General features: G+C 39.6%; 1 protein-coding gene across 3 annotated transcripts; it reads left to right on the top strand.

Annotated features, from left to right (window-relative positions):
- The first annotated feature begins 1221 nt into the window (after positions 1-1221).
- On the top strand, positions 1222-25013 carry ptpn6 (protein tyrosine phosphatase non-receptor type 6). Of its 3 annotated transcripts, none has more exons than XM_084944043.1 (16): positions 5894-6414; positions 6798-6823; positions 8244-8366; positions 9874-10068; positions 13273-13456; positions 14688-14804; positions 15083-15211; positions 16932-17028; positions 17142-17221; positions 17350-17496; positions 19511-19642; positions 19747-19901; positions 22503-22570; positions 22703-22854; positions 23153-23217; positions 24725-25013. In XM_084944043.1, exons 2-16 carry the CDS (start codon positions 6816-6818, stop codon positions 24819-24821), a joined length of 1749 nt encoding a protein of 582 aa, XP_084800169.1. In that variant the 5' UTR covers positions 5894-6414; positions 6798-6815; the 3' UTR covers positions 24822-25013. The 3 variants fall into 3 exon arrangements, with proteins under 3 accessions (XP_084800166.1, XP_084800169.1, XP_084800168.1); XM_084944042.1 differs by having other exon boundaries at positions 6746-6823; XM_084944040.1 differs by lacking the exons at positions 5894-6414; positions 6798-6823 and adding an exon at positions 1222-1403.
- The last annotated feature ends 1121 nt before the right edge of the window (positions 25014-26134 follow it).

Raw genomic sequence — 26134 nt, 5'->3', positions numbered from 1 at the left:
GTTTCTAACCATATGAGCGGTGATACTAAAGGGATGGCAAGTTCTATCAGAGAGTGACCACGCCAAACTCTGCGTGGTTTACTGTTAAAATTTATTTAGACACCAGACGTTATTCATAGGTTCATTTTTTTGACACATTGTTGCCTCTGCACCTCTGTATCCTATTCACATTGGTTACGCTTCCTAACAGGACAGATTGATTTCCCTGTAGTTTAACTGACTCCGTGTTGTACTGGGATGATCGAGTGCTTCCTTAATTTTTTGAGCAGTGCCTCAGAAGACGCATCTGCATGGATGATGAATGAGGCTGTCATAGAAAATGTAAACATACATATTTCAATTAAACCGTCAGCTAGACACAAACAAAGGTCTTTAACTCACGGCAAGGGATAAAACGAGTGATTTACTTAAACCTCGGTGAAATAAATAAAGTAACAGTTAATTTATTTCCCATTTAAAGAGACACAGGTAACACCGAAAATGACCTTAAATTACTTTCTTCAGCCATGTGTTCTTTCTAGGGGGCAAAGGGGGCGTGTCCTGTTTGCCAACGTGCAAGTTGCGTGTACGCACTTATTTTGTCCGCTAAGTAAGAATGTTTATGCACATATTGGCGAATGAGACTACGAGATACCCTCCTGGCTTTTTCCTCTAAGGTCACCACGAGGTTTGTGTCTTTATTAAAACTAGTTATAAGACAGAAACTAAATGGACCGTCCTTTTAAAGGAAGTTGGCCATAAATGTGCAGCTGCACTGTCACAAATTGGCTCAGATGGTCATAGATTATTATTTTCCTATTTTTTTGTTTTTTATAAAGGGGCGTTAAAAACTTCCATTAAGGCAGGTTTTCCTTTAATTTCTCACGCTTGCATGCACAAAAAAGTACACGTTCAGAACAGCCTGATACTGTTCTCGCACACAAAGCATGCCATAATTTGCATGCAAACCTGGAAAGACAAATTGGAATTTACATGGAAGCAAATGCAGGAAAAACCTGAGAGAATTTGTATATGGAAGAGTTTGTTAGAGGAAGAGCAAAGAAGAAGCGGGGCAGGAACAGGCACATTTTCTCCCACAGATAGAATCCTAATTAAGAAAATTGGAGTAAATTACAGGGCGGGAGGGTTACTGGGCCGGTAATGAAGCCTGATATCTTATCATGAAAGAGAGTGAGCCAGAGAGGAAGGCTAAACTTGAGCCTGACTGGGTGTAAGGAAAAGGGGGATTTAACTTGCGCTCAAAATTCATGAGCTGAATGTTAAAGTAACCTGATGCTTTCTGTGAGTTTTACTCTGATCCGAGACGGAGGAATATTGACATCGGGATTTACCCAACCATCACTTCCTCGTACAGACTAATCTAGGCTTAGTGCAAAGAGGAGAGTCCACATAATGTCTTGTGGGTAAGTTTCTTGGGCATATGTGACAAATATTTCTTTTTCTGCTGCTGCTTTGCAATACTTTTTTTTTTGTCATTGAGCTTCGTTGTTGCCTGTTTCTACTGCTGCTACTTTACTTTTTATGCTTTGTCTGTTCTTTTGTCTCTTTGAAGACTTTGGAGGATATGTTTAACCCTCAAACGACCAAGCAGAGTTAACAGATAAAATTACTGACTTTTTTTTAAAACAATATTTTATACAAGAATGCTTTTTGCTTTATTTGTGGTTATTATAGCTATACGGGTCCCCTAATCCATAACAGATATTCTGAGCTGTCCTAATGTAATTAATTATAGTTTTTCATCATTTTTATGAGTATTTGCGTAAACAGTACATACATTGCGTAAACAGACTTGCTAGTTCACAGCAGTATAGTAAAATGTGATAATTATAAGTGGAAAATTACAGTAAAGTCAGAGATTACAATGTTAAAAAAAATTGCCACATTGCTCGATAGATAGATTAGCTCTTTACTGTTATTGTACATGTACAACGAAATTATAGGTGCTCCACGCCAACTCGCGGGTGCAAAAAACAAATAGTAAAAAAAAATAGGAATAAATGGCAAACAGAAGAGAGAGATATATATAGAGGAATATATACAAAACAAGAGAAAGGCACACAATAGAAAGCAAAGTGCTTGGAAGCAGTGCAAAGGGGCATGGTCCTATAAAAACTACAAAAAGCTGTCGGAGAAGTCGACAAATTAATGGCAGGTGGCATATTTATGATTAAAAATATCACAGTGGCACTCCATAAGTTGATTCTGTTCATCTGGACGTAGCGTTTTTCAGTGGGAGAAACGTTTTGTCACTCATCCAAGTGACTTCTTCAGTCTCAGCTGACTGCAGGTTTCACCAATCTTATAAACAGCACATTTGCATAATGACTAAAACCAGCCCAGTGAAGGAACAATGGGCTGGGAGGTCAGTTCCTTCATCATAATTATGCAAATTCTCGTGACCATTGATCAACAACCGCTGATTAGACCACTGAGGTTGTTTGGTTTCCCCGATGTATAAATCCTGCAATCCTCCTGGCACTTAACAGCGTACGCTATGTTACTCTGTTTGATCCTTGGGATGGCGCAGCGTGTTTTGAGGTTTAAAAGCCACAGAGACAGAGTCTCAACTGTTCCGATACTCCTGACACATACGGGGACACTGCAGGTTTTTGCTTAGGCGGCGGTTGTCCTTCTCTCCTGAATCGGCTGGAGCTTTCTTTAGGTGCCTTCCCAGCTTTGACAAATGTCCAGGTGGGATAACCACACTTACTCAGGGCCTCCTTGATGTGATGTTCTTCTGCTTCCCTGGCCGCTGTGTCTGTGGGGATGGTGTTCGCTCTGTGTTGTAGCGTCCTGATGGCACTCAGTTTATGCTCCATTGGATGATGAGAGTCAAACCTTAATTCACGGATCACATTAACTCGGTGGACCGACATCAAATTCACCAGGGAGGATATGAAAAGTGGCAGGATAGCCTTCTTAGACTGTGAGATTTCCATCAGTAATGGGGGACATCTAAAAGCTGATGTGTACCGTAAACCTACGCATACGGATCAGTATTTAAAGTTTGACTCTTTGACTGTAAACACGCAGATATGACAGCAGGAAATTATGAGCAGGGGGAACAAAAAAAACAGTCTGAATAAAAAAAAAAAACAGGTAATAAAGCTCCAAGATCCCCAAGGAGAGTGAAAGTCTGTAGTTTTAGGACAGTTTGGAATTCCTTCAGTCTTTGTGGTGCATTGTACCTGAAAGCAGATCTGCAAAGGTTAGAGTATATGAGAAATATCTTGAGTATTTAATGGGTCTTGAATTGTAGTTGCAAGATTTAAATGTTGTGTGGCAGCTTTATAACTGAACTCAGGCTTCTGGACTTGAAGAAAATGTGGGTCATAATTCAGTGTAGTTCTGAATGCAGATCGAATGTATTCAAACATTTGCTCACTTTAGTCCATTACCTGTCACTTGTGCTTTCATTACTCCTGTATGGAGTTTGCATTTTCTACCATAGTCGTGCAGGTTTTCTCTACTTTGCATTGAAAAACCTGCCTTAACCTGCCTGTATGGATGCATGGCACTCTCACAAAAGAGATTCTTTATTTCAAGAGTATCACTTCCTGGTTAGATGAAGGGTAATAAATACCTATGGAAAATAAACATTGGTTCATAAATCTTGGAAAATATCCGAAGATGTCCAAATGGGATTTGCCTATTTTCTTTTCCTTTTTTTTAAGTACATTTTTTTTTAGTAAATCAGGTAACACGCATATGGAAATTAAAGGGTCTACGCATACACTCACCAGGCACTTTCTTAACCTGTCTAATTAATTCATGCAGCAGCTCAGTTTATTAGGTTTATATGTAGATGTGGTGAAGATGACCTGCTAAAGTTCAAACTGAGCATCAGAACGAGGAAGAAAGGTGATTTAATTGACTTTGAACATGGTTTGGTTATTGGTATCAGGAGGGCTGGTCTGAGTGTTTTAGAAACTGCGATTTTCCCACACAACCGTCACTGTGGAGCCTTGTTAATGTCAGAGTTCAGAAGAGAATGGACAGACTGCTTTGAGACAGAAAAGTAACAGTAGCTCAAATAACCACTCATTACAGCCACAGAACAGCATCTCTGAATGCACAACATGCTGAACCTTGAAGCAAATAGGCTACAGCAGCAGAAGGCCACACCCAGTTCCCACTCCTGTCAACTAAGAACAGGACACTGAGGCTATGATTTACACGGGGTCACAAAAACCAGACAATGAAATATTAGAAAAATGTCGCCTCATGTGATGAGTCTGCTGCAAAATTCAGATGATATCGTCAGAATTTGGTGTAAACAGCACAATAGCATGGATCCATCGTGCTTTGTATCAACATTTAAAGTGGCTGTTGTGGTGTAAAGATGTGAGGGAGGATTCTTGACACACTTTGGACCCTTAATACCAACTGAGCATGAACAGCATAGCTTACCTGAGTGTTGTTGCTGACCTTTATGACCAGTGTGCCCGTCTTCTGATGTCGGCTTCCAGCAGGATAATGTGTCATGCCACAAAGCTCACAACTGGTTTCTTGAGCATGACAATGAGTTTTCTGTACTCAAATGGCCTCCACAGTCACCATGTCTCAATCCAATAGAGCACCTTTGGGATGTGTTGGAACGAGAGGTTCACATCATGGATGAGCAGCTGACAAAGCTGCTGCAACTGTGTGATGCTGTCAGATCAATATGGACCAAAATCTCTGAGGAATTTTTCCAGAACCTTGTTGAGTCTAAGCCACTAAGAATTAAAGCAGCACTAAAGGCAAAAGCTCAAAGCAATATTTGGTAGGAAATGCAGCCTAAATGCTGCCTGACTGTTCCCCAATCAAAGCGGTGGCATTTAGTTTGAAACATACAAAAACAGAGAGGAACAACTCTTCACATTTAGAAACAAAGAAGTTGTGATTGTGAGGCTAAAAGAACAATTTCTGTCACCAATCACTAATATTATCTTAGCTCTTCAGGCCTTTAATGAGCAGAGCAGAAGTGCGTGTACTGTAAATTCCTCTAAACAGAAACAGTTTGATGCATTGCAACGTACCGATGCATTGCAACACTCAGCAGACTGACCAAATCTGGGAAACATCCTTGTTGTCACTCTGAGGCGGTACAAAGACAAAGTGTGTGTGCACATTTCTGCCTGTGTCCCCCAGCCTGAGAACTGAAGCTTTGTGATGTTAGATGGGGAAGCCAGCTTCAACTGTTAAACATGAGAACCTCAGCGCAGAATAATGCAAACTGCAATAGCTTGTGTTAACCACGACCAGTAGCACCTGCAGGGCTCTGTGTGTGTGTGTGTGTGTGTGAGAGAGAGAGAGTGTGTATGTGTCTATAGGGGGGGTGAGGTGAACTATATGTTGCAGTTTAAATTAAGACCGTTAGAATTGATTTTACACTTCAGCATGGCCCATGGGTATATATTCTTGGGAAAAGGAATTAAATATTTTACATGAATTCAAATTTGCCTTCTCAAGCCTGTTATAGGTAAATATGACATGCAAGTTAGATTCAGATTATCTGTGGTTCTTTAACATTTTTTTTTCATGTGTTTGCAGAGTAGCCAGACATTTCTTATGTGTGTCTGTGTTGCATTGCAAGTAACCTGGCCTCTCCTTGAAAATTATGGAGCAAAGATAAACATGTGGCATTAAATTATTTGCCTAATGCCAGTTTTCAGCTTCGGGTTTGGTGCTGCTGCCTCTGTAGTCTGATAATGAAAGGCGCTCACGCTTGCAGCTGAAAGCAGCACATGCACGCACACACACACACAGTTATATATAAACATTTCTGCACACAGAGGGGGGAAGGTTGAACTGTGAATGAGGAAGCGATCTGTGACTCTGACCTTTGTGTGTTATATACACACCTGGAAGTAAAGTACAAACAGTCAACAGTGGTTGCAGACAGGTGGGCAGGCAGAGGGGAAAAGCTTTGCAAATGCTTAGTGAGAGACAAAGTGCGGGCTTGTTCACGCTGGCACGAGAAGCTCAAACTGCCTATTTGGTGGATGTTTTATTCCTGTAACTGAGCTGGAATTACTGGTGTGTCGCTCTGGCTTGTGATTCGCCGCCGAATGGAACCGTTTGAATCTCGCCTGCTGCCATTTTTGTCGAGATCTGCAAAGAAAACTAAGCGATGGAGCGCCAGAGGGCACATGTTCATAGCTTAAAACTACACCGTTGTCAAATGTAACAAGTTTTTTTTTTTTTGGTTGCTGTTGTGGTTGTCGTCTAAAAAAGTCTTTATCTGGTGGAGGAATTCCGGCCTGTCAGCTATTTTGGTTCCTGTCTTGCTTTCACTATTTTGTGAAAGGAGACGTAAAAAGGAAGGAAGAGGAGCGCGAGAGAGATCGACAGAGAGGAGGAGAGGCAGACGTATACAGTCTGTACGTCTTGTTGAGTGTCACTTGTTTGCCGAGGAAGCCGAGGAGAGTAAGTGTTTACCTGTTTTCCTACTGAGACTGAGGGGAGTAGGATGTAGGAAGAGGGTGGAGGGAAGAGTAGATGGAGGAGAATGGCATGGGCTGATGGTTGTTTTGTGAATGTGGCCTTATGCAGAGGTTAACATTAGATGGGAAATGTCGGTGTCTGAAGTCGAGTAAGTAAGTTAAAGAGTAAATGCACACGAATGAACCAGACTTAATTTCAGTTTAAGCGACCGTGAAGTGAGGAAGTAGTGAAGAAGGCTGGTTTTTGTCTTAGATTAGTGATTTGAAAAAAAAAAGAAGAAACGTATACTTCTGAGTTTACACATGTGACACAGGTACAAGCGGCTCCTGCTCACCAATCGCTCTTCTTCTTCTCTTTGGTCCCAGAAACGCTGAAGAGACAACATGGTTCGGTGAGTCAGTCCCCCCGCTGGACACTGTAGTACTCTGTTAGCCAGCTCTGGTCGTGTTCTTTGTGTTTTGTGCAAGCCCTAAAGACAACTTCTCTCTTTCCATTCTTCCTCCTGTGTCGTTCTCCAGCTGCCGACTCGTCCTGCTCTCTTCCCCTATCATGTGGTTGCCTTGTCTTGTCTGTTTGTTCTAAAAAAATGTGTCATAGATGATGTTTAAGTTCAGAGCTTTGAGTAAAACACCTGTTAGCCTCAACACTTGCCTTCTTTAGTGGTTCTGTATCATGTTCCCTTTGCATGAGCTGCCACTAGTGTGTATTGGTAACAGTATTACAGATGTTCTCCTTTTCAACCCATTCCCATATAAAGATCACTTTTGGCAAAAAGTTAAAGAATTCCTTGATTAAAATGGAAAATGTAATAATTTAAAACAGGTTTTTTTTTTTTTTTTTAATCTGTGAGTGTAGTTTTATGAACCTTGAATACACCCTACCCTTTTGACAGTGATATATTCAAATTTGACTAATTCTAGTTCACCGTATTTGTCGAGTATAACCCAAAGTTAGGATTCTCCAACATTTATAGGGCCCGTTTTTGTGCCATGCTCTTGCAGTGAGCTGGTGAGGTGACTTTTCCTGATGCAGCGGCATTCAAAATGTTCTTGCTGTTTTTTTTTTTAAATAAGCATTTTTAATCTAACGTGCATAAAATCTTTAAAAAGCAACGTTAGGTCTGTTGAATTTTTTGGGGTTAGCCACAGAGTGTTAGCCAATGTGTGTCACACCTTTAAAGCGAACAAATGACAAACACCGTTTTGGTCCGGAGAGTTTGTGGATTTGTGGGTTATATTTGTACAGATGTGCAGCATAGAATCAATATTTCTGCTGCTGTTTTATTCCATTCTGAAATGCCTTTATTGAAACGTTTAAACAGATGTCATTATGTCCTGTTTAATAGTAAATGATAAGGAGAATGAGCAGAAAAAGTAATCTTGCATTTTCTGATCAAGATTAAAGTCTGTAAACGTGATTAATATGCATGCACAGCAAAAACTGCTGTTTTGACTGTGAACCATAACATATTAACTGTAAAATTGGCATAATCTAAAAATATCTAAAAATAGTAACAGAAGTTTGCAGCAATTTACTAGAGATCAGAGATGTGCTAAAATTGGTGTTCGAAAGGCTGAACTAAGTTTTTTTTTTCTTTTTGTAGACCGGTGAGATCAGCCTCAAAGTCTCTGTGAGGATGTGCAGCTATTTTGCGTTTTTTTAAAAATCAGTTTACCTTATACTCGCAGCGATCCTGTGCACAGTTACTTGCGTGTTAATATGCATACGACATTAATCTCGTAAAGTCTTTTGTGGTGGCTTCGCATTGAGTGTATTTCTATGTTTTACACACTATATTTATGTCTATGCAGATGGTTCCACAGAGATATCACAGGCCTGCAGGCCGAGGACATACTCAAGACTCGAGGCATTCATGGCAGCTTTTTGGCTCGGCCCAGCAAGAAAAATGTTGGCGATTTCTCCCTGTCTGTAAGGTAATAGAGCACCCAAAATCTTTGTTTGATTTTGTGAATTTTAAAGCTCGTGCTTGATGTGCCTGATTCATCTCAAGATACCCCCGGCGCAAAAATTGGATTCCTGCATTCCCAGCTTCTTTAAATCCCTAAATTCCTACAATATAAAGTATTTCTCTATTTCTTGTCTTTTTATTTTTAAATACAAAAAGAGATGCTGAATATTTGAGGACTCCATGTACTGGAGGTGTAAATGAAAGCACCCGCCACACTTTGTGATTGTGAAAAAGTTAAACTGTGAATTGTAAATTACTATTTTATTCCTGTTAAAATAGTACAGATAAATACTGATATGGTTGCTATTAACGATGTCAACAAATAAAGAAGCCTTTGGAAAAAATAATGAACATGATTTAGCCACAGATAAGATATCTGATACCTGAAATAATCGTCCTGAGTAGCAAAACCTTGTTTCACAGTGTTGGCTTATATTGTGACTGTGCAGTAGAAGTGTGGTACACTCACACTTGTGAAGGTCACATGTCAGAACTTTTTCCAAAGACAATATTTCTGTAGATGCTTTTGCAGTGTGTCAGTGGTCATTTCCTATAAGCAGGTCTTAAAGTAAAGCTACCATGTAGGTCAGTTTCATAATCCTGAAAGCTTAAAAGGCATAAAACATATGTTCACTGATGATCCGAGGGGTAAAATCTGTTGTTTAAGAGACAAAAAGATGGAATAAATTGTAGCTTTTTTTATATTTCAGAAACCATCGTCCAGTTTTTACACGTTAAAAAAACCACTTTTGGCGCTTTTGTCTTTTTTGGGTTGAAGGTTGGTGATCAAAACCACAGCTCCTCTCATTTACCAAGTCAAAGTACCACTGTATAAAACATTAAACCCATTAACCACCATCTGAGGTTATTTTAAAAACACATTTTAGTTACACAGGTTTCTTTTTCCATCTTAGACACGTCTTGCAGATTGGAGCCTTTAAACTGAATAAACACGAAACGGTAACATCCAGTTGCTCCAGTGCCAAGATAACAGTTTAAAATTTTGTCCCAAGCCTAAATATATTCAGTCGATGTTAAAGAGTAGTTATTTCTTGAAGCCAAAGTCTTGTTAAATGCTTCATGCAAAAAGAAAAAGACTTTGGCAAGATTCCTGGTCCAAAGTGATAACAGGAAGCACAATATATCTAGAAAAGTCTTTACTACTCAGGCAACCAGAGAACACAAAATATATACACCATGTATTAAAATGAAGTCACAGCCCAGCCTGACTGAGCAGGCACTGACACACACACAGGTACTATATAAGCACTGTTGGCTGCAGAATCTGTGAAATGCTCTGTGAGATTGTGGTTGAGTAATTTGTGGGCCGAGCGCCCTTGATCTTTTTTTTTTTGGCAGATAAAAACAACATAAAATTTGATGTGCAGGTCAATTTTTATTACACACTGTCAACAGGAAGTTTTATGTCAGGAAAACACTGACGGTTAGTTGGTGTGGCCTTATCTTCTCAGGGTGGGTGAGCTGGTGACCCACATCCGCATCCAAAATACAGGAGACTACTATGACTTATATGGCGGTGAGAAGTTTGCCACGCTGTCAGAGCTGGTGGATTACTACACGGCAGAGAACGGCATCCTGCAGGACAAGGACGGCACCGTTATCGAGCTCAAATATCCCCTCAACTGCTCCGACCCCACCACAGAGAGGTGTGTGCATCATTACGTCTCAGCTCTGTGTTCAAGCCCCAGCCGGTTAATGTGGCCCACAGTCACCGGCCTCTCTGCGCTGGCTCCACCTACACTTTCGGGTTAAGTTAAAACAGTGGTTAGTTAGGCGGTTGAGTCAAATATAGTCAACTGTGACCAGGTATATTTCCTCTGTAGTTGGGATAACAGGCATCATTTGTTGTTTCAATATTTCTTTCGGCTTTAATCTTTTCCTCTGTGGGAAACACTTTTGATCTGAGGCCAATTTAAAAAAAATGTATATGTAATAGCAACTTTTCTTTTACCGTATGAGTCAGTAAAAACAAGTGCCCACGCTGTCGAGCTGTCGAGACTTTATTCCTACGCCAGTCTCCCCTGCCGCAGCTTGTGGATTACATACGAGCAGCATGTATTCTTTTCCAGGTGGAAACTTTATTTGCAATTCAAGTATTTCTTCAGAGAAACCCCCGCAGGTTACATATAAAAAATGTAGCTCCCTGGAAACAATCGGATATGGCTTTGGGCCCCAAAAAACTAAGAAGACTCAAAAAAGTTTACTTCGTCCTTCCTCCCCCATTATTCATAATCCATAATCCTGACATATGATCACTATATTCTGCGTGTTTTGGTTTAAATGCTGCATGATACTGTTTTAAGTGGGGTATTCACCCATGATCGACTCCAAAAACATCATCTCCTAGAGCTTCTCTTGAGCTCAGATTTTTAGTTCGGCTTAACATTTTACTTCCTCCAGAAGTATTTAAAAACACTTTTAACCCAGCTCCGGACATGCATCACTTTGCACAGTGATGATCAAACATTCAGGTGGTGTGTTTGTTGCATATAAATAGATTATTGCAACACTGGTTTCATTTTTTCCTCTTAATAGAAAATAGATCAAAGTCAACCAGAATTCCCTCTAAAATTACTTCTATTTTTAATTAGAGGTGCCAAAAAAACGGAAAATCAATGTCTGGCATGAATTTAAATATGCAGTGATATCAGACTTTGACTCTTCTGATAGCGTAGATTTATTTTTAACCTTTGCACCCATATATCTGAGAGATTCTGTCAGTACTTTACGCAGCAGTGCCGGAAGCATTGTTTATCTTTGTTCCCAGAACAGAGCAGTTTAAGTAAGTGAACGTGGAATAAATAACCAGCAATTATCGTCCACGAAAGCCATTTTTTTGAGAGAAATATTAACGAATAATTTGAAACAGTTTATGTAAATAAAGATTTTTATTTTTATTTAGGATGAAATGAACTCATAGAGGATATCATTTCGAACCGTTTGAGAGGATCTTGTTACGAGAAGCTGCATAAGGAAGAGCCTGCCTTTTAACACTTGAGTTTTGAGTGGTTTGGTAGTCAAATCAGCAGTCATTGCTGTAACAGGAGTAGTTCTTCACTAAAACGACCGCTTTTAAATTTAACCTAAAAATGCGTTTTCAAACGCAGGAATTTTAGTCGCGCAGCAGAGTTTGTAGCAGTTATCATGCTGCTTCCTAAAACACTTTTTTCCGTTATTTCATTCTTGCTGATGTCTGACGTGGCTGCTAAATATAGCCACAGATGATACAGATTTTCTTACGTCTTTGTCTGCGTTCACATCAAAGGACAATCTGCCCTTCTGCTATACACATACAAATCTTAACCTATGTATTGTTTGGCAAAAACAACATCAGAAAGCTTGCATATATATATTCTTAGAGCTTATATGCGCAGGCTTTTGAACGCTATGACATTGCTGCTGGAGGTGGCGGCTAATTGACGGTATATTCCTCCAAGCTGGAAACATTGTGCGATTCTAGGCTGCTTAAAGTGGGTTAATGTCCAACTTGTAGTGGTAAAGTTGTACACTTTGACTCCTTTTATGACTCAAGGAGGACACTGCTTTCTGTATGTGTGTATTACGGTGTGTTTCACCCAAACTAGATGCTCTACCCTGTGCCCCCCCTCCCTCCCCGTCCTTCTCTCTCTGTCGGTTGTCTAACTTCCCTTTTGTTGCTGCGGTTGGAAACTTTAAGTTTTGACACTTTTGAAAGCAATGGCCAGACCCTGCTTTGCCTTCCTCTATTGCACACTCCATCATGTTCTTGCTCACTCACTTGCTATCTTCCTCATCTAACCCGAACTCTCTCTCAGCTCTTTGCAGAGCACAGTTACCTCACCAGGTTGCATTGTGATGCAGTCCTCTTTATATGAGAGTTCCTATTTACCTAGAAGCTTAACGCTTCCTAGAAAAAGGACAAAAGTGCTCTGAGGACAATTATCATGTTCAACCTCACACAACGCATGCATATTTAAACTGTGCTAAAAAAATTTTTGACCACTCACACGCACAGCTGCTGTTTTCTGCTGCACAGCTTCTGTAAAACGGAGCCAAAACGACCTCTTTTTTTCTGTCTTTGCTGTTTTTCTTGCACACTGCCTTAAATAAAAATCACCAGGTGCAGTCTCTATTTATTTTTCTTTGTAAAAGCATGCTGTGTGATTTGGCGAAGAAGTAAATCTTGAAAAAGAAAGAAAGAAGGGAAGTATTAAAAGCATGCAAAAACTACTTGCAACACACAAAAAAAGAAGAAAAAAAAAACAAAGCGTACTTATCTGTGGATGATAAACGGGGGGGGGTGTCTATAAATACTTTGTCCTCTACAGCCACGAAATCTGTCATCAGAAATTTTCCGACCGCAATGCAGGAAGTTTAGACGAAGAAATCGAGAACTGTGCCTAAAATTAAGTCACAGCCCAGCCTGACTGAGCATGCACTGACACACACACACACACACGCACACACACACACACACACACACACAAAGTAAGTGTTGGACATAAAAATACACTTGACCTGCTCTATAACGGCAACATCTGTGTATTTTCTCTCGCTGTTTATAACTCCTCTAATTCTCCCGATTCTGTTGTGGCTTTCTATTTCTATTTTACTGTACTGTATGCATAACAGCCCAGTGAACCACATCAGTGTCTCTCTGACAACCGCTCAGGCTTGAATGACTTTAATGCAGCACCCATGGCGCTACCGGTTCTTAGCTCACATGTAGAAAGCAGTAAGAAGGAGGTTTTTTTTTGTTTTTTATTTTTGTGTCTAAAATGTCAAAGTTATCTTGCAGTGCTCACAAGCCAAAAATCTGCAGGAGACACAAGTTGCCATTTTAATATTAAACAAGTGTGCATGTGTCTCAGGTGGTACCACGGTCACCTGTCAGGGCCCAACGCCGAGAAGCTGCTCTCTGTGAAAGACGAGCCAGGGACCTTCCTGGTCAGAGAGTCGCTGTCCAAACCTGGAGACTTTGTCCTCTCTGTTCTGACGGACGAGATCAGTAAAAGCGGAGGAAAGAGGGTCTCGCACATAAAGATAATGTGCCAGGTGGGTGCCATGCATGTTTCAGTGGCAAATACGAATGCATGAAACCAGGGTATTGTTTTTCTTTATCGCTGTCTTAGTGTAAACGTACAGAAACAAGAGACCTTGAAACTGCGTCCCATCACAAAAATACTGAGGGACATTCCCGTATATGTGCAACTCACGTTGAAAAAAGGTTTTAGGTCTCATTTCCCCTTCTTATGTAATAAAAGACTTTTTTCTCATACTTCAGCTACTGATGAAAAAAAAAAAAAAAAAGCAGTGTCATGTTTTAGTGGAAATAGACAAACAGATGAAACCCAACCTTATCCTGATATTAGTCTTTGTTTACACAGCCACAGCAAACAACTGCCAATGATACTCACAAAAACGTCTCACATGGCCGACTCATTTTCATAGATTGTGTCTTTCCGCCATTGGTCACTATCAGGGCCTTTGCATGTTATTTTTAACCACGGCACACCTCACAAAAAACACTCTTCGGCCTGCATTTAAATTGGTTACATGTTTTGTGCACTGCTGGGGTTAACAAGATTAATATAAGATTAGTGGTGGGGTCACAAACGGGCTTTTCACAAGCACGTGGCAGAGATCAGGCGAGTTTGCCGGCCACACTGCTCTAAATCGTCGGCTGCTGCAGAAGGTTGCTCGCTGCCTTCCACACTGAGGAAATCGGCTTTGTAGCAACTGTAAAACTGAGAATTTTGGGCAGTCCAGCATTGACGCATTTTTATAGACATGCTTTGAATATTGTTTGCATGTGCATGTCACAGAGGGATGCTCCCTGACAGCTCTTTTGTACCCAAACCTTATTTACTTTGGATTGAATCGTGTATGCAGTCTCAGCTCCTTAATACACACCTACTCTACACTCTTATACCGTCTTGTACCATACAGGCCATCTCAATTTGGTGACCTATTCACAGAATTTCTGCAGAATTTCCCATGTCTCCCTTTGACATGTCAAACACTGCCCCAGGATCCACCTGCAGGTTTCGGGGCAATATCTACTCATCACTTCCCAATTTATGTGTTATATTTATGACACGTAACTTTATGTGTCAATTGATGTGTCATATTTGAAATATGAAAGAGTTTGGAGCCTAGATGTTAAACTCTAAACATTTTAAGCTCGGGTTGTCTGACTGAACTCCAATTTTGCTTCTTTTTTTTGCCGTCTTTGAAACTTTTTTGTTGTTGTTGTCGTTGTCGTTGACATGATTGGTGTGTGCAGAGTGACAGGTATACCATCGGAGGCTCAGACATGTTTGACACGCTGACAGACTTGGTGGAGCACTACAAACGCAAAGGCATCGAGGAGATCTCTGGAAACTGGGTTTACCTCAAACAGGTGAGATAAACTATAGACAAATTATGTCAATAGACCAGAAACAATAAAAGTGTGAGTGATGTCTGAGGTAAATGTCACATGAAACCATGTGTGAATCTTATAAAACGAGGGCAGGATGTCTTCTTTGTAAATTATTTTAAAAGACGAGCAGCACAGCCCACAGATAGGAAACATTACTCACTTGTTTGCGTTTGTCTTAATTATGACGATGTGTAACGCGCTCGTTGGCTTCTTATTTCCTTTAATCTCTAATATAAAATTTTCCTTCCCTCCCTCAGCCGTATTACTCCACTAGAGTGAACGCAGCAGATATTGACAGCAGAGTGAAACAGCTGGACCAGACCACACAGAAGCAGCAGGATGGCGAGGGAGAGAAGAGCAAGGCGGGCTTCTGGGAGGAATTCGACGTAAGATTTAAACCAAACTTATTGCTGTTTCACACCAAGCATTAGCATAAAATAGACCACACATCAGCATTTTATAAACCGACAGAAATTTCCATCAGGCTTTGGTATTTTACTTCCTTGTGGGGCCTAAACAACTGTACAGGCAGTATGCTACCATCTTGTGGTTGGAGAATACACTAAATATGGGGCATTCAAAACTTCATTTACAGCTCTGATCACCACACAAGCAGAACATTTAAGTGTTTCTTTTCTTTTCATCGATTCATTTTGAACTTCTGTTGATTTACTTGTTAAACCTGGTAAAGAATATTAGTAAATTTAAACCCTCGTGGCTTTATTTCATTATTTCATTAAAATATAAATACTTAATGGAAAGATTGTAAACTAATTTCCAAAACCAGAGTCAGAAATTCTTTTACAAAAGAACATTTTAATTGAAAAATCAGTTCAAAGGATTTTCTGGAGAACTAAACTTATCCTTCAAGTTTCTCCTATAGTGGTGAAATCATCGTGGACCACACACGGCCCACTTTGATGCATGAGGTGTTTTAACATTGCAGTTTCAGCAGTATATTTAAATTTTTGAACATGATAAAATGAAGTGTAAAAGCGGTAGCTCATGTCCAGACTGTCCCTGTAGTTATAAAACTTTTTTGTTAATTCACAGAAAATGTTCTATTTTTGTTTTTTTAATTGTGAATTCACTAGAAACCCAGAACTTTTTATGTTAGACAGTGAAAAAACAGAAACCTTTGTCAGTTAATTGTTTAACCATGACTTAATTACATTGGTGTAGTATGAAAAGCCATGGGAGAGGAATTTATCAGTAGGGGAAAAGCTGTAAAATTTATGAAAACACAATTAAAAGTCCCAAATTTTTGCCCTCCTGCATATTTTCCAAAGTTATATTTAAAATTTTTCAAGTCTTATAAGAATCAAAAATACAAGTCAACTGAATTTTTTTCAAAGTATTTGTTGTAAATGACCTCGCATGGCTCATCTTCAGTGTCTGCATGGTGACTGGGTTTCTGCAGCACACACTTAGGAAATCACTGCTCTCGGACGACCCAGCAGAGCTCCATGTGAAGTCAGCAAAACGCTGATTGGAAAATCAAACAGTCTTTACATTCTTAGTCATTTTTAAATGACTAAGAATGTAATAAACATGCAAGAGGCCAGTGACAAAGTACGCATAGCTGACAATTAGATGAGAAACTAAAGGAAAAGAAAACAAAACTATTCCCATTCCAAGTAATCATTTTCTGTCTGTGCAAGGAAAAAGACATTTGTTTGTAGCATGCTGTCACTCTAGTAAGCAGCCCATGTCAGTCATGTGACTGATGGTGCATAAAGGTCACCATACGTAGATGGATTTGTGTCTTTTGGGGAGGAAAGGTCATCCCAAAAAAATGTAAAAATGGACAAACATTAATTCCCGTAGATACATTTATGAACTCATGTCCAGGACTGCAGTACAGGACGTGAGTTAATGGGTTATTATTGACAAAGTGGGTGTAGCCTAGACTAGATTAACATGTCCTTTTGTATGCTACATGTGAGAAAGGACATGTTCAGGCTTTCTGCTGACCTCATTTTTCTGTGAAAACAGCTGTTGTTATCATTTCCTGTTAGTATAAAACTGTAACATATGTTGGTTTGTATATGGAGCATACTGCACAGGTCACAGCAGGCATTACACTGTCATCCTCTTTCCTGCCAGGCTCTTCAAAAGTTGGAGGCAAAGGTGAAAAAGAGCAGAGATGAGGGCCAAAGACCTGAAAACAAGAGCAAAAACAGATACAAGAACATACTTCCATGTGAGCGCATTTTTATTTTATCATTATTATTCTCTGAATTAAAGAAATCAACACAGAGCTAACTTTCCCACTGTTTCTCAATTAATTTCTTTCCACTTTTTTTCTCTCACAAGTCAATGACACCAGGGTCATCTTGGAGGACAGTGATCCCAATGTTGTGGGTTCAGATTACATCAACGGCAACTATGTGAAAGTAAGAATCCAAAGCCACTGAGCTCATAGAAACACATCGTGACAAAGACACAGAAGAAAACTGTGATATTTGTTGCTTTGAAGTCTTTCTTGGTTCCGAGTGTGCACTGATTCGCTCTGTGTTTGCAGAACAAACTGCAGGAATCCGAAGATCAGAAAGTTTACATTGCCACTCAGGGGTGTCTAGCAACAACAGTTAATGATTTCTGGCAGATGGTATGGCAAGAGAGGACCAGCGTGATCGTGATGACAACAAGAGAGGTCGAGAAAGGACGGGTCAGTATAGCAACATCCATGCATCCTTTTTTCCCCACTTATCCAATACAGGGTCACAGTTGGGCTGGAGCAAGAGGCAGGGTACACCCTGGACATGTTACCAATCTATCACAAAGTATCAGAATAATTAATATAATAAAATAAAAGCAGATTAGGAACTTTTACATTTTTGTTTTGAGGGTTTTTTTTGTGCTTTTTGAATGAATTTGTGAGCTGATCAGGACATCCTTAAACAATCCGCTTAATTTGAGCACTGGGTTGGACCTCCTTTTGCCTTCAAAATGGCCTTAAGTCTTCATTTCATAGATTGGTGCTAGATCCTCAGACATTTTGATCCACATTGGCATGATAGCATCACACAGTTGCTGCAGATTTGTCTGCATGATGTGAATCTCCTGTCCCACTGTATCCCAAATGTGCTCTACGCGGAGCACTGTGGAGGCCATTGGAGTACCGTGAGCTTACTGTCATCTTAGGAAACTAGTTTGAGATGACTGCACTCTGGTCAAGGGGTGGACATGTTCAGTAGCAATACTCAGGTAGCTTGTGCTGAATGCTGAATTGGTACTAAGGGGGCGAAAGTGTGACAAGAAAATGTCCCCCACACAGTTTTACCACCAATCAGTCTGAATTGATGATAAAAAGGCAGGATGGATCCATGGATTCATGCTTTTTTACATCAAATTCTGACCCTACAATCCAAATGATGCAGCAGAAAATTAAGACTCATCAGACCAAACAAAGTTTTTCCAGCCTTCCAGTCTAATTTTGGTGAGCGTGTGTGAATCATAGCCTCAATTTCCTGATCTTAGCTGACAGAAGCAACACTCAGTGTGGTCTTCTGCTGCTGTAGCCCATCTGTTTCAAAGTTCAACATGTTGCAGATTCAGAGATGCCCTTCTTCATGCCTGGATTGTAATGAGGTTTTTATGAGGTTTATCTGTTGCCTTCCTATCAGGTCAAAGCATTTGGGGTTACAGGTGTTTGAACAGATATGCCTAATAAAGTGACTGGTAGACATTTAATTATACTCTAATACATTTATTTCAGTTGTTTATAGTGTGCTGATTCTTGTTTGTGTTTCACACCTGTTGCGTGTTGTTGGCTAGGACCTGTAAAACTGATGATCTATAGTAGGGGTGTCAAACATACGGCCCAAGAGCCGGAAATGAGCGGCCGGAGAGTTCAGTGTGATTGTAATGTGAAAATTATAAAGAAGGAGAAATTTTGGACTTTTATCTGTGCCTATCATGTCCCAAAGTAATTAGCTAAAACAAACAATTATTTACAAGTAATTAATTATTGTGTATCATTAAGCTGAAAGAAAAGAGACAAATTTGGAGGGTATTTTTAATAGTATGAGGTAATAGTTTCACTGGTCTGTGCCACTTCACATTATGTGTATGTGGCTTTTGATGTAAAATACACTGATTATCCACCTCTCACATATTAGCTGCTGTGTGCATGTTAGGTGCTAGACAACTGACAATATATCCAACATTTGTAAGTGGTTTTCACACTTACCATGCTGCCCTGATCTTAAGCCTTTAACCTACTGAGTGAATTCACAGTGTGATTGGTCGCCATGTTTTATCCCTTACACCCCCCCCAAAAAAATAAATAAATAAATCTTGGGTGTGAGAAAGTGGCTGAAGCCAACAATTTCCTGTTGTGTGCTATGTGTGAGAAAAGCCACCTTCATACATCACCCTGACTTCCCTCTCCCGACACGGTCAATTTATGCTCATGTGTGAAAACACTTCAAAAGCATGCGTCATCTGACTACTTCCCTCTTAAAGTAACCCTCGTTTGTCCTTCGAGAGAAGACTGGTAAACAATGATCAGAGCGAAACTACTTTAAATAGTTGTCTGCATAGCTTTTAAGTTAAAAGTGGAAGCACAGAAAAAAAAATTACTATAATTGGAAAGACAACCATGATTTTTTAAAAAGCCTGAGATGTTATTTGATTTTGAAGTGACGCTTAAGGTGAAGTTATTTTTCATTTTTGTGCAGAATAAATGCGTTCCATACTGGCCTGAGCTCCACTCAACTAAGGAGGTGGGCCGCTACGTGGTGAGCTCCGAGCTAGAGAGGGAAGCTGGTGATTATAAAATCCGAGTCCTGGAGATCGCACCCCTGGACCAGGTGACCTACAAACACCAAACTCTCACCTCGCTGTGGTTCCTCATCTCTGCACACCTAATGATTTCTCCAGGTTTTGACCTTTCTTGTTTCCCCCCCATTCTTAGCCAAAACATGTTCGCAAAGTGTGGCACTACCAGTACCTCAGCTGGCCAGATCACGGCGTCCCTCAGGAATCAAGCGGTGTCCTCGGCTTCCTCACTCAAGTGAACTCTAAACAGGCTGAATTTCCTAACGCCGGTCCCATGATCGTCCACTGCAGGTACCCAACAGCTGCAACCCACACTCTTCACTGAATATTTCACTTCTCAAATCCTTTCTACTTTAAACAAGTGATGTGGAAAACATCTGCATTTGTAATGCAGTAGACATATCAAAGCAACACTGTTTCTTTTCTTTTTTTTTTTGCAAAGTGCTGGGTTTCATAATCCTTAATTAGGTGATAATACCTAGAGGTTTAAGATTAAAACAAGCACATTTTCTGGATTAAGATTAGTAGTAACTAAACAAAAGGCTTCAAGTGTACTGACAGTTTATCCTACTGGAATTTTCCCAGTGTGATTTAAAAGATGCTGAGGCTGCTTGTGCTTCCTTAAAGAGATTTTGGATGTCGGTCAAGTGATTATGTGATCCCCGTGTTAGCATTTTTGAACGATACAGACATGTTTAAAAAACGAAGTATGAAGATTTTAATACTTTACCCAACACAGGACTCTGCATGCAGCAGCATGATGTTTCCTTCACTTAGATTTTTGCCTGATAATGTATAAATATAGAATATTTTCAAATTAAAACAAGTAAAGACTTTAAATTAATTTTTTAAAATCTCTCCTCAGATTGGTTATTTGGGAGTCTCTATCTCATCAGCTAATATTATAGCATCAAGTCCACATTTCTGACATTTCCTAGACAAACCTATTGATTTAGAAAATATTTTTCTGATTAATAATTAATAACAAATGATTTTAACACTTGATTTTAAATTTGTTTTAAAGCTTCATCCTGGCCTTTCTTCTTTTTTTGAAACAATTTGGGTTTTTTTTTTTTGTAGTTTTATGTATTTCAAACTAGTAAAAGTGTAAGTTTAGTTGTAAAATCCTGTGCACTTTCCCCTGCACAGGGCTGTGGATGAGTCACAAATGAGCCATTTGTTCAGATCACTGGATATAGTAATCCAGTAACAGGATCAAAGTTGTCTGATTCTCATGAGGCTCTGCAAAAACAAAATGGCTTAAAAATATTCACAAATGGCTGCATGTGTATTTTTTCTTTAGAGAGAAATAAATATAGATTTGTGACTAGTGATTCAGAAACAACATAATAATAATGTATACTTTATTGATCCCTGTGGGACAAATTTCTCTCTCCATTTAACCCATTCACTCAGTGAAGCAGCGGGCTGCCACCAATCTAGCACCCAGGGAGCAGTGTGTAGGGACGGCGCCTTGCTCAGGGGTACCTCAGGGTAGCTGTTCAGTGAATTCAAGCCCCTGACCTTCCCATCATGGAGGGACCACTCTACCTACTGAGCTATCCCTGCCCTGTTTTTGTCAGGAAGTTTATAATTGGCATTAATGGTGCCGTGACAAGATGAGTTTTTCTCTTGCAGCATCATGAGGCTGACATTTGTGGTTCTTAGGGAAACGTCTCAATAACTACTGAATGGATTTGCATTGATTTTAGTCCTCTTATGCCAGTCCCTTCCCAGTGTTCACTACTATTATGGTGTGCATTACTTTGATTTATGACCAATTTTAGCTTTGCATTGGGTTTTGCTGTATGTAAGCCATATATTAGATGATAAATGCTGCACGTGTTGCACATGGTAAGCACCAGTATTGATTGAGTAATGCGAGCCTGTTGGCATCTCACTGAGCTGTGAGTGTAACTGCCTCTAGATCAGTGCTGCCTGTGTGAAAAAGTAATCGGAGAAATATTCTGTGGACAGACTGAGACAAAAGCTGAATCCTGTTACAAACTTACACAGCATCTAATATAAAGAACATCATATCAGCAGTCAAACATGGTACTGATAGTGGGATGGTCTGGGGCTGCTTTGCTGCTTCAGGACCTGGATGACTTGCTGCAATTGATGGAACCATGAATTCTGCTCTCTACCAGAAAATCTTGAAGCAGAGTGTGTCCGGCCATCAGTTTGTGTCCTAAAGCTCAGTCGCTGTCAGGTTATGCAGCACTACAAAGATTGGAAACACACCAACAAGTCCACCTCTGAGTGTCTCAAAAACAAAAGAAAGCCAGAAAGGAACAATAGTTTTGGAGTGGCCTTGCTAAAATCTGAACTTAAATCGGATTAAGACGCTTTGGCATAACCTAAAACAGGTGTTTCATGCTCAAACCTCTTCCACTGTGGCTGAATTAAAACAATTCTCTAGAGAAGAGTGGGGCAAAATTTCTCCACAGCGATCTGAAATAATCATTGAAAGTTATTGCAAATGCTTGATTGCAGTTTTTGCTGCCAAAGGTGGCAAAACTAGTTTTTCACAAAGGGGCTTGGTGGTTTGGATCTCTTTTTTCCACTTAATAAAACAGCATTTTGTGTTTACTTGGGTTGTCTTTGTCTAATAATAAAATTTGTTTGATGATCTGAAACATGAAAGTGACAGACTAAGAAATTGGGAAGCTGGTAAGTACTTCTCAAAGCACATTGTTATTGATGTTTGTATTGCACTTAGAAGAGATCTTACTGTTGCACATGTTGGTTCAGTATCGCCGCTTCCTAGAACACTTAATGGACTTTGCATCATTAATCCATTTGTGCTTTCTTTTCTGGAGCAAGTCCAAATTTCTGACCTGTTTGTCTCCGTGGGTGAGATTAACTTTGCTTCTTTTGTGATTTTTGCAGTGCTGGTATTGGTCGAACGGGCACAATCGTGGTAATTGACATGATCATCGAGACCATTGATACTTTAGGTAACAATACAGTAAAGAAATATGTTCTTGATAAATCAGTCAAGTAAAAATGAAACCATTCGACGTGTTTTACTCTTTGTTGCTGTGCCTCCGTTCACCGCCTTCCTTTTTTTCACTTCCCTTTCATTGCAGGTCTGGACATTGATATTGACATTGCGAAATACATTCAGATGGTGCGAGAGCAGCGCTCCGGTATGGTGCAGACTGAGGCCCAGTACAAATTCATCTACCTGGCTGTGGCTGAGTACATACAGATCGCCAAGGCCAAAGACTCCGCCTCAATGGTGAGAGGAGCAGAGAATCTAGTCACTGTGGCTCAAATATAGTTTAAAATTGGGAAACATAGAAAAGAGGCTGTGAATGAGTGTTGGCTCATTTCATCATTGATTTAAACACTACAGCGGAGCAGTTCAATGCCAGCAGAATGATAAGTTATCAGAGTCCCTCATGAAAGATGAACGTTGACCCAAAGACGCGAAAACAGTCGACCACGAAGGCTGATCCAGCAACGTGACCTCACTCCCTGTTTGACTAACTCTTTCTCAGTCACTTGTGAAACGTCTCTGCCTCTCTCTTCCTCAGGAAACCGAGACCGAGTACGGAAATCTCCAAATCAAACACCAACCAGCGGGCAGAGTGGTGTCAAAGTGAGTGACTCTGTGTGTGTGATTGTGAATCGAGTGTCCCGAATGCACTCACGTTGTTCCTCTAAATCTCACACTGCCACCCTATTTTTGTTTAAAAACATGATCCGTCTTCGGGTTCACGTCTGCAGTTTCTGGAGGAAGACCTGATTTACAGTCTTGTTTCATTAACGTGGGGAGCTATCGGCGAGTAGTTCGTACTCTAGTTTAAACCAGCTGACAATTAAAATCTGATTTATGTGTTTAAATATTTTTAGAAAAACAAATTGATTCATTTTAATTTAATTAAGGGACATCAGTACAAGAGGAAATTAGAAAGAATTTTACTTTTGAAAGATTTTTTGTGGCAATTTTGGCCTTTTTTTTTATTATGTTAGAAAAGATACAGAGAGGAAATCGAGAAATAGGCAGGGCTCGACCCAAATATTTCATTATTTAAATATTGTGTAGTTCCCTGTGTAGGTAGTGCAAAAAAGGACAGGTGCTAACCTCATGGAGATAAAATCTCTGAAATGTAAAAATACTAATGAGAGAAACACTTGTTTAGTTTTCAGTCGACATCAGTAGACCTTAGACCTTTTATTTGTTGGGGTTTTTTTCAGGCCTGTTGTGTTCAGACCCAGGTTTCAGAGCTCTCTCTGGAGCCATAAAAGACTTTCCACAATCTTGTTTTTTCATAGATGATTCATAGATGTAGTAGCGCACCTCAATACCTGTAAAGAGAAAATAAAAGAAGTAGAATTCAGCTGATTTGGTCTTTAGTGTTAGGTCCGAAGACAAGTTTAAGAAGGAACAATTAAAGATCAAAGCAGCTGATCTGACTATTAGTCAAACACAGGTTGTGTATAAAATATGGACACAGACACTCTTCTGAAGCCTCACATTGAGCTTTTTGCCCCTCATAACACAGCAGAGTGTATGAGTCACTTTAGAAACCAGCCCCAAGTGGCTGTTTGAGAAAGTGCAGTTTTTTGGCACTACTGCACTGGCCACTTGGTCAAACTCCAAAAACACTGGATCCTACATTTGCTACACCCTGCTTTATGAGCTTGAAGCACAAGTATCCTGCTAAAAGCTGCTTTCAGCCATCATGATGACTTAATGCAAAGAGGACTTTTAATGAATGTAGGTGTAAAAAAGTGTAAAAACTGGGGTTTTTTTACATTTTGCGCTGTGTGAACGAATTAAGTCTTATTGTTTACCTGTTGTCTGTTGTGACCTCTGGACTATGAGATGCTCATACTGGACGAGGCTTTTAATGAACTTAATCATTAAGAGAAAGCAGACACACATTGGCCGGTTCACTGTAACGCTGTAAACTTTGACCCACTTGGAGAGCCGAATAGATGGCCTGCAGCTTTGAGTGATGGATTGTTTAAACGTTTCTCATGCAGCGTGACCTTCATTAATCTCTCCACTCTCTCTGATGCGTTTCTCACAGATCTGTGTGTAATCAGTCTTGGCGGCTAGGATGAAATCACTAATCAGCTTTCTCTTCGGCTCTTTCCAGAAACAAAGAGGACGTTTACGAGAATCTGTCAAAAGGAAAGAAAGACGCGAAAAAGTCAAAGTCGGACAAGAAGAGTGGCTCCGTGAAAAAGAGATAGAAGACTGGGAGGTTTTATCAAAGTATATCATGTTATATTTATGCAGACACCCTTGTTAATGCAATCTTTTTGTTGAAGCCTTACGCAAAATAAAAGGAAGGTTTAGAAAAACAGCATAACTTGATGACATCGTCTATGCTACATGATTGCTTGGTTGATGTTTGTTCAAAATAAAGGCGGGCTGTGTGTACACTTTCTGTGCTGCATCTTTATTTATGTCTGTTCTCCAAGATGAAACATCAGAAGCTATAAGGCATGCAACACCGATGGGAGCTTCTCCCGGTTTGCAGTTCAAGCAGGAGGGATTCAGCACTGGTTTTCATTCAGGAGGGAAAAACATTTTCAATTTCGCTTTACTTCTGTTTGCATAAAGAAAACTGGTGTCAGGTTTTAATTTTAGTGAAACATGAGCAGTAGTAGTATGAATCTCACACAGTTTTAGCAAAACTATACAAAACCATAAAAATTCTCTTTTGTTTTTATTTATTTTTTATTTTATTTTGCATTTATTCAATTTCTAAAGCTTCTCTGGGTTGGACCATTTATAAACTCATCAAATTCATTTTCAGTTAGAAGCATTAATCAGACTTTTTCTGCCTCTCTGGAAGTTTCGCCCACAGCAGGTGTTATTAAATTTGTATTTTCTACTCTAGTTTTTATTTTTGTTTTGTTTTTAATTTTTGTTTTGAATTCAGTTTAATGTCAGAGTGGCTTTGCTTGTTTCAGTTTCCTTCTTATTGTTTGAAAATGTTTCATTTTAAATGAGTTTTTATTCATTTCAGTGTTACTTTTAGTCTTTTGAAGTATTATTTTAAGGAAAATCCCCACAGCCATTGCAACAAATCACATAACTTACTGAAAGTATTTGACTCACAGTCATGCAGTCATGATAGAAAATCTTACTAAATTAGCACATCCTAAAACTAAGGATATTTTCTCTAAAATTATTTATTTGAGTTCACAAAATTGTTTTAGTTTCTATTTTCATTTTTTCTTACATTTACCCAGTTTCTGTTTGCAGAAACCAACAGACTGCTCAGACCTCCTTTAAATCTCAAATTGATACTGATTATGTTAATATTAACTGAATAATACTAACAAGTGTGCTGGAGTCTAAGCTAATTTTGGTATTGATATGATACCAAGTAAATACAGGCCCAGCATTGGCGATACCAGCTCCAGTACTTTTAATTTATAAAGGCAGTTGTAGAGGAGAGTAGTGTGTCATGACATATAAGATAAATCACTGTTATGAGGTAGATTCTGAACAAACTGTAGCAACCACTGAATCAGAATCAATAATGACTTAATAA

The sequence above is a fragment of the Perissodus microlepis genome, chromosome 11 (genome assembly GCF_051167445.1).
Source record: "Perissodus microlepis isolate ML-2025 ecotype Zambia chromosome 11, ASM5116744v1, whole genome shotgun sequence".
Lineage (NCBI taxonomy): Eukaryota > Metazoa > Chordata > Actinopteri > Cichliformes > Cichlidae > Perissodus > Perissodus microlepis.
This window is presented reverse-complemented; position numbering and strand designations above follow the sequence as displayed.

Coding starts and splice junctions, on each gene's coding strand:
- ptpn6 (XM_084944040.1), top strand. Junction 15,212..16,931: donor GCTTCTGGGAGGAATTCGAC/GTAAGATTTAAA, acceptor CTTTCCTGCCAG/GCTCTTCAAAAGTTGGAGGC. Junction 22,855..23,152: donor CCAAAGACTCCGCCTCAATG/GTGAGAGGAGCA, acceptor TCTCTTCCTCAG/GAAACCGAGACCGAGTACGG.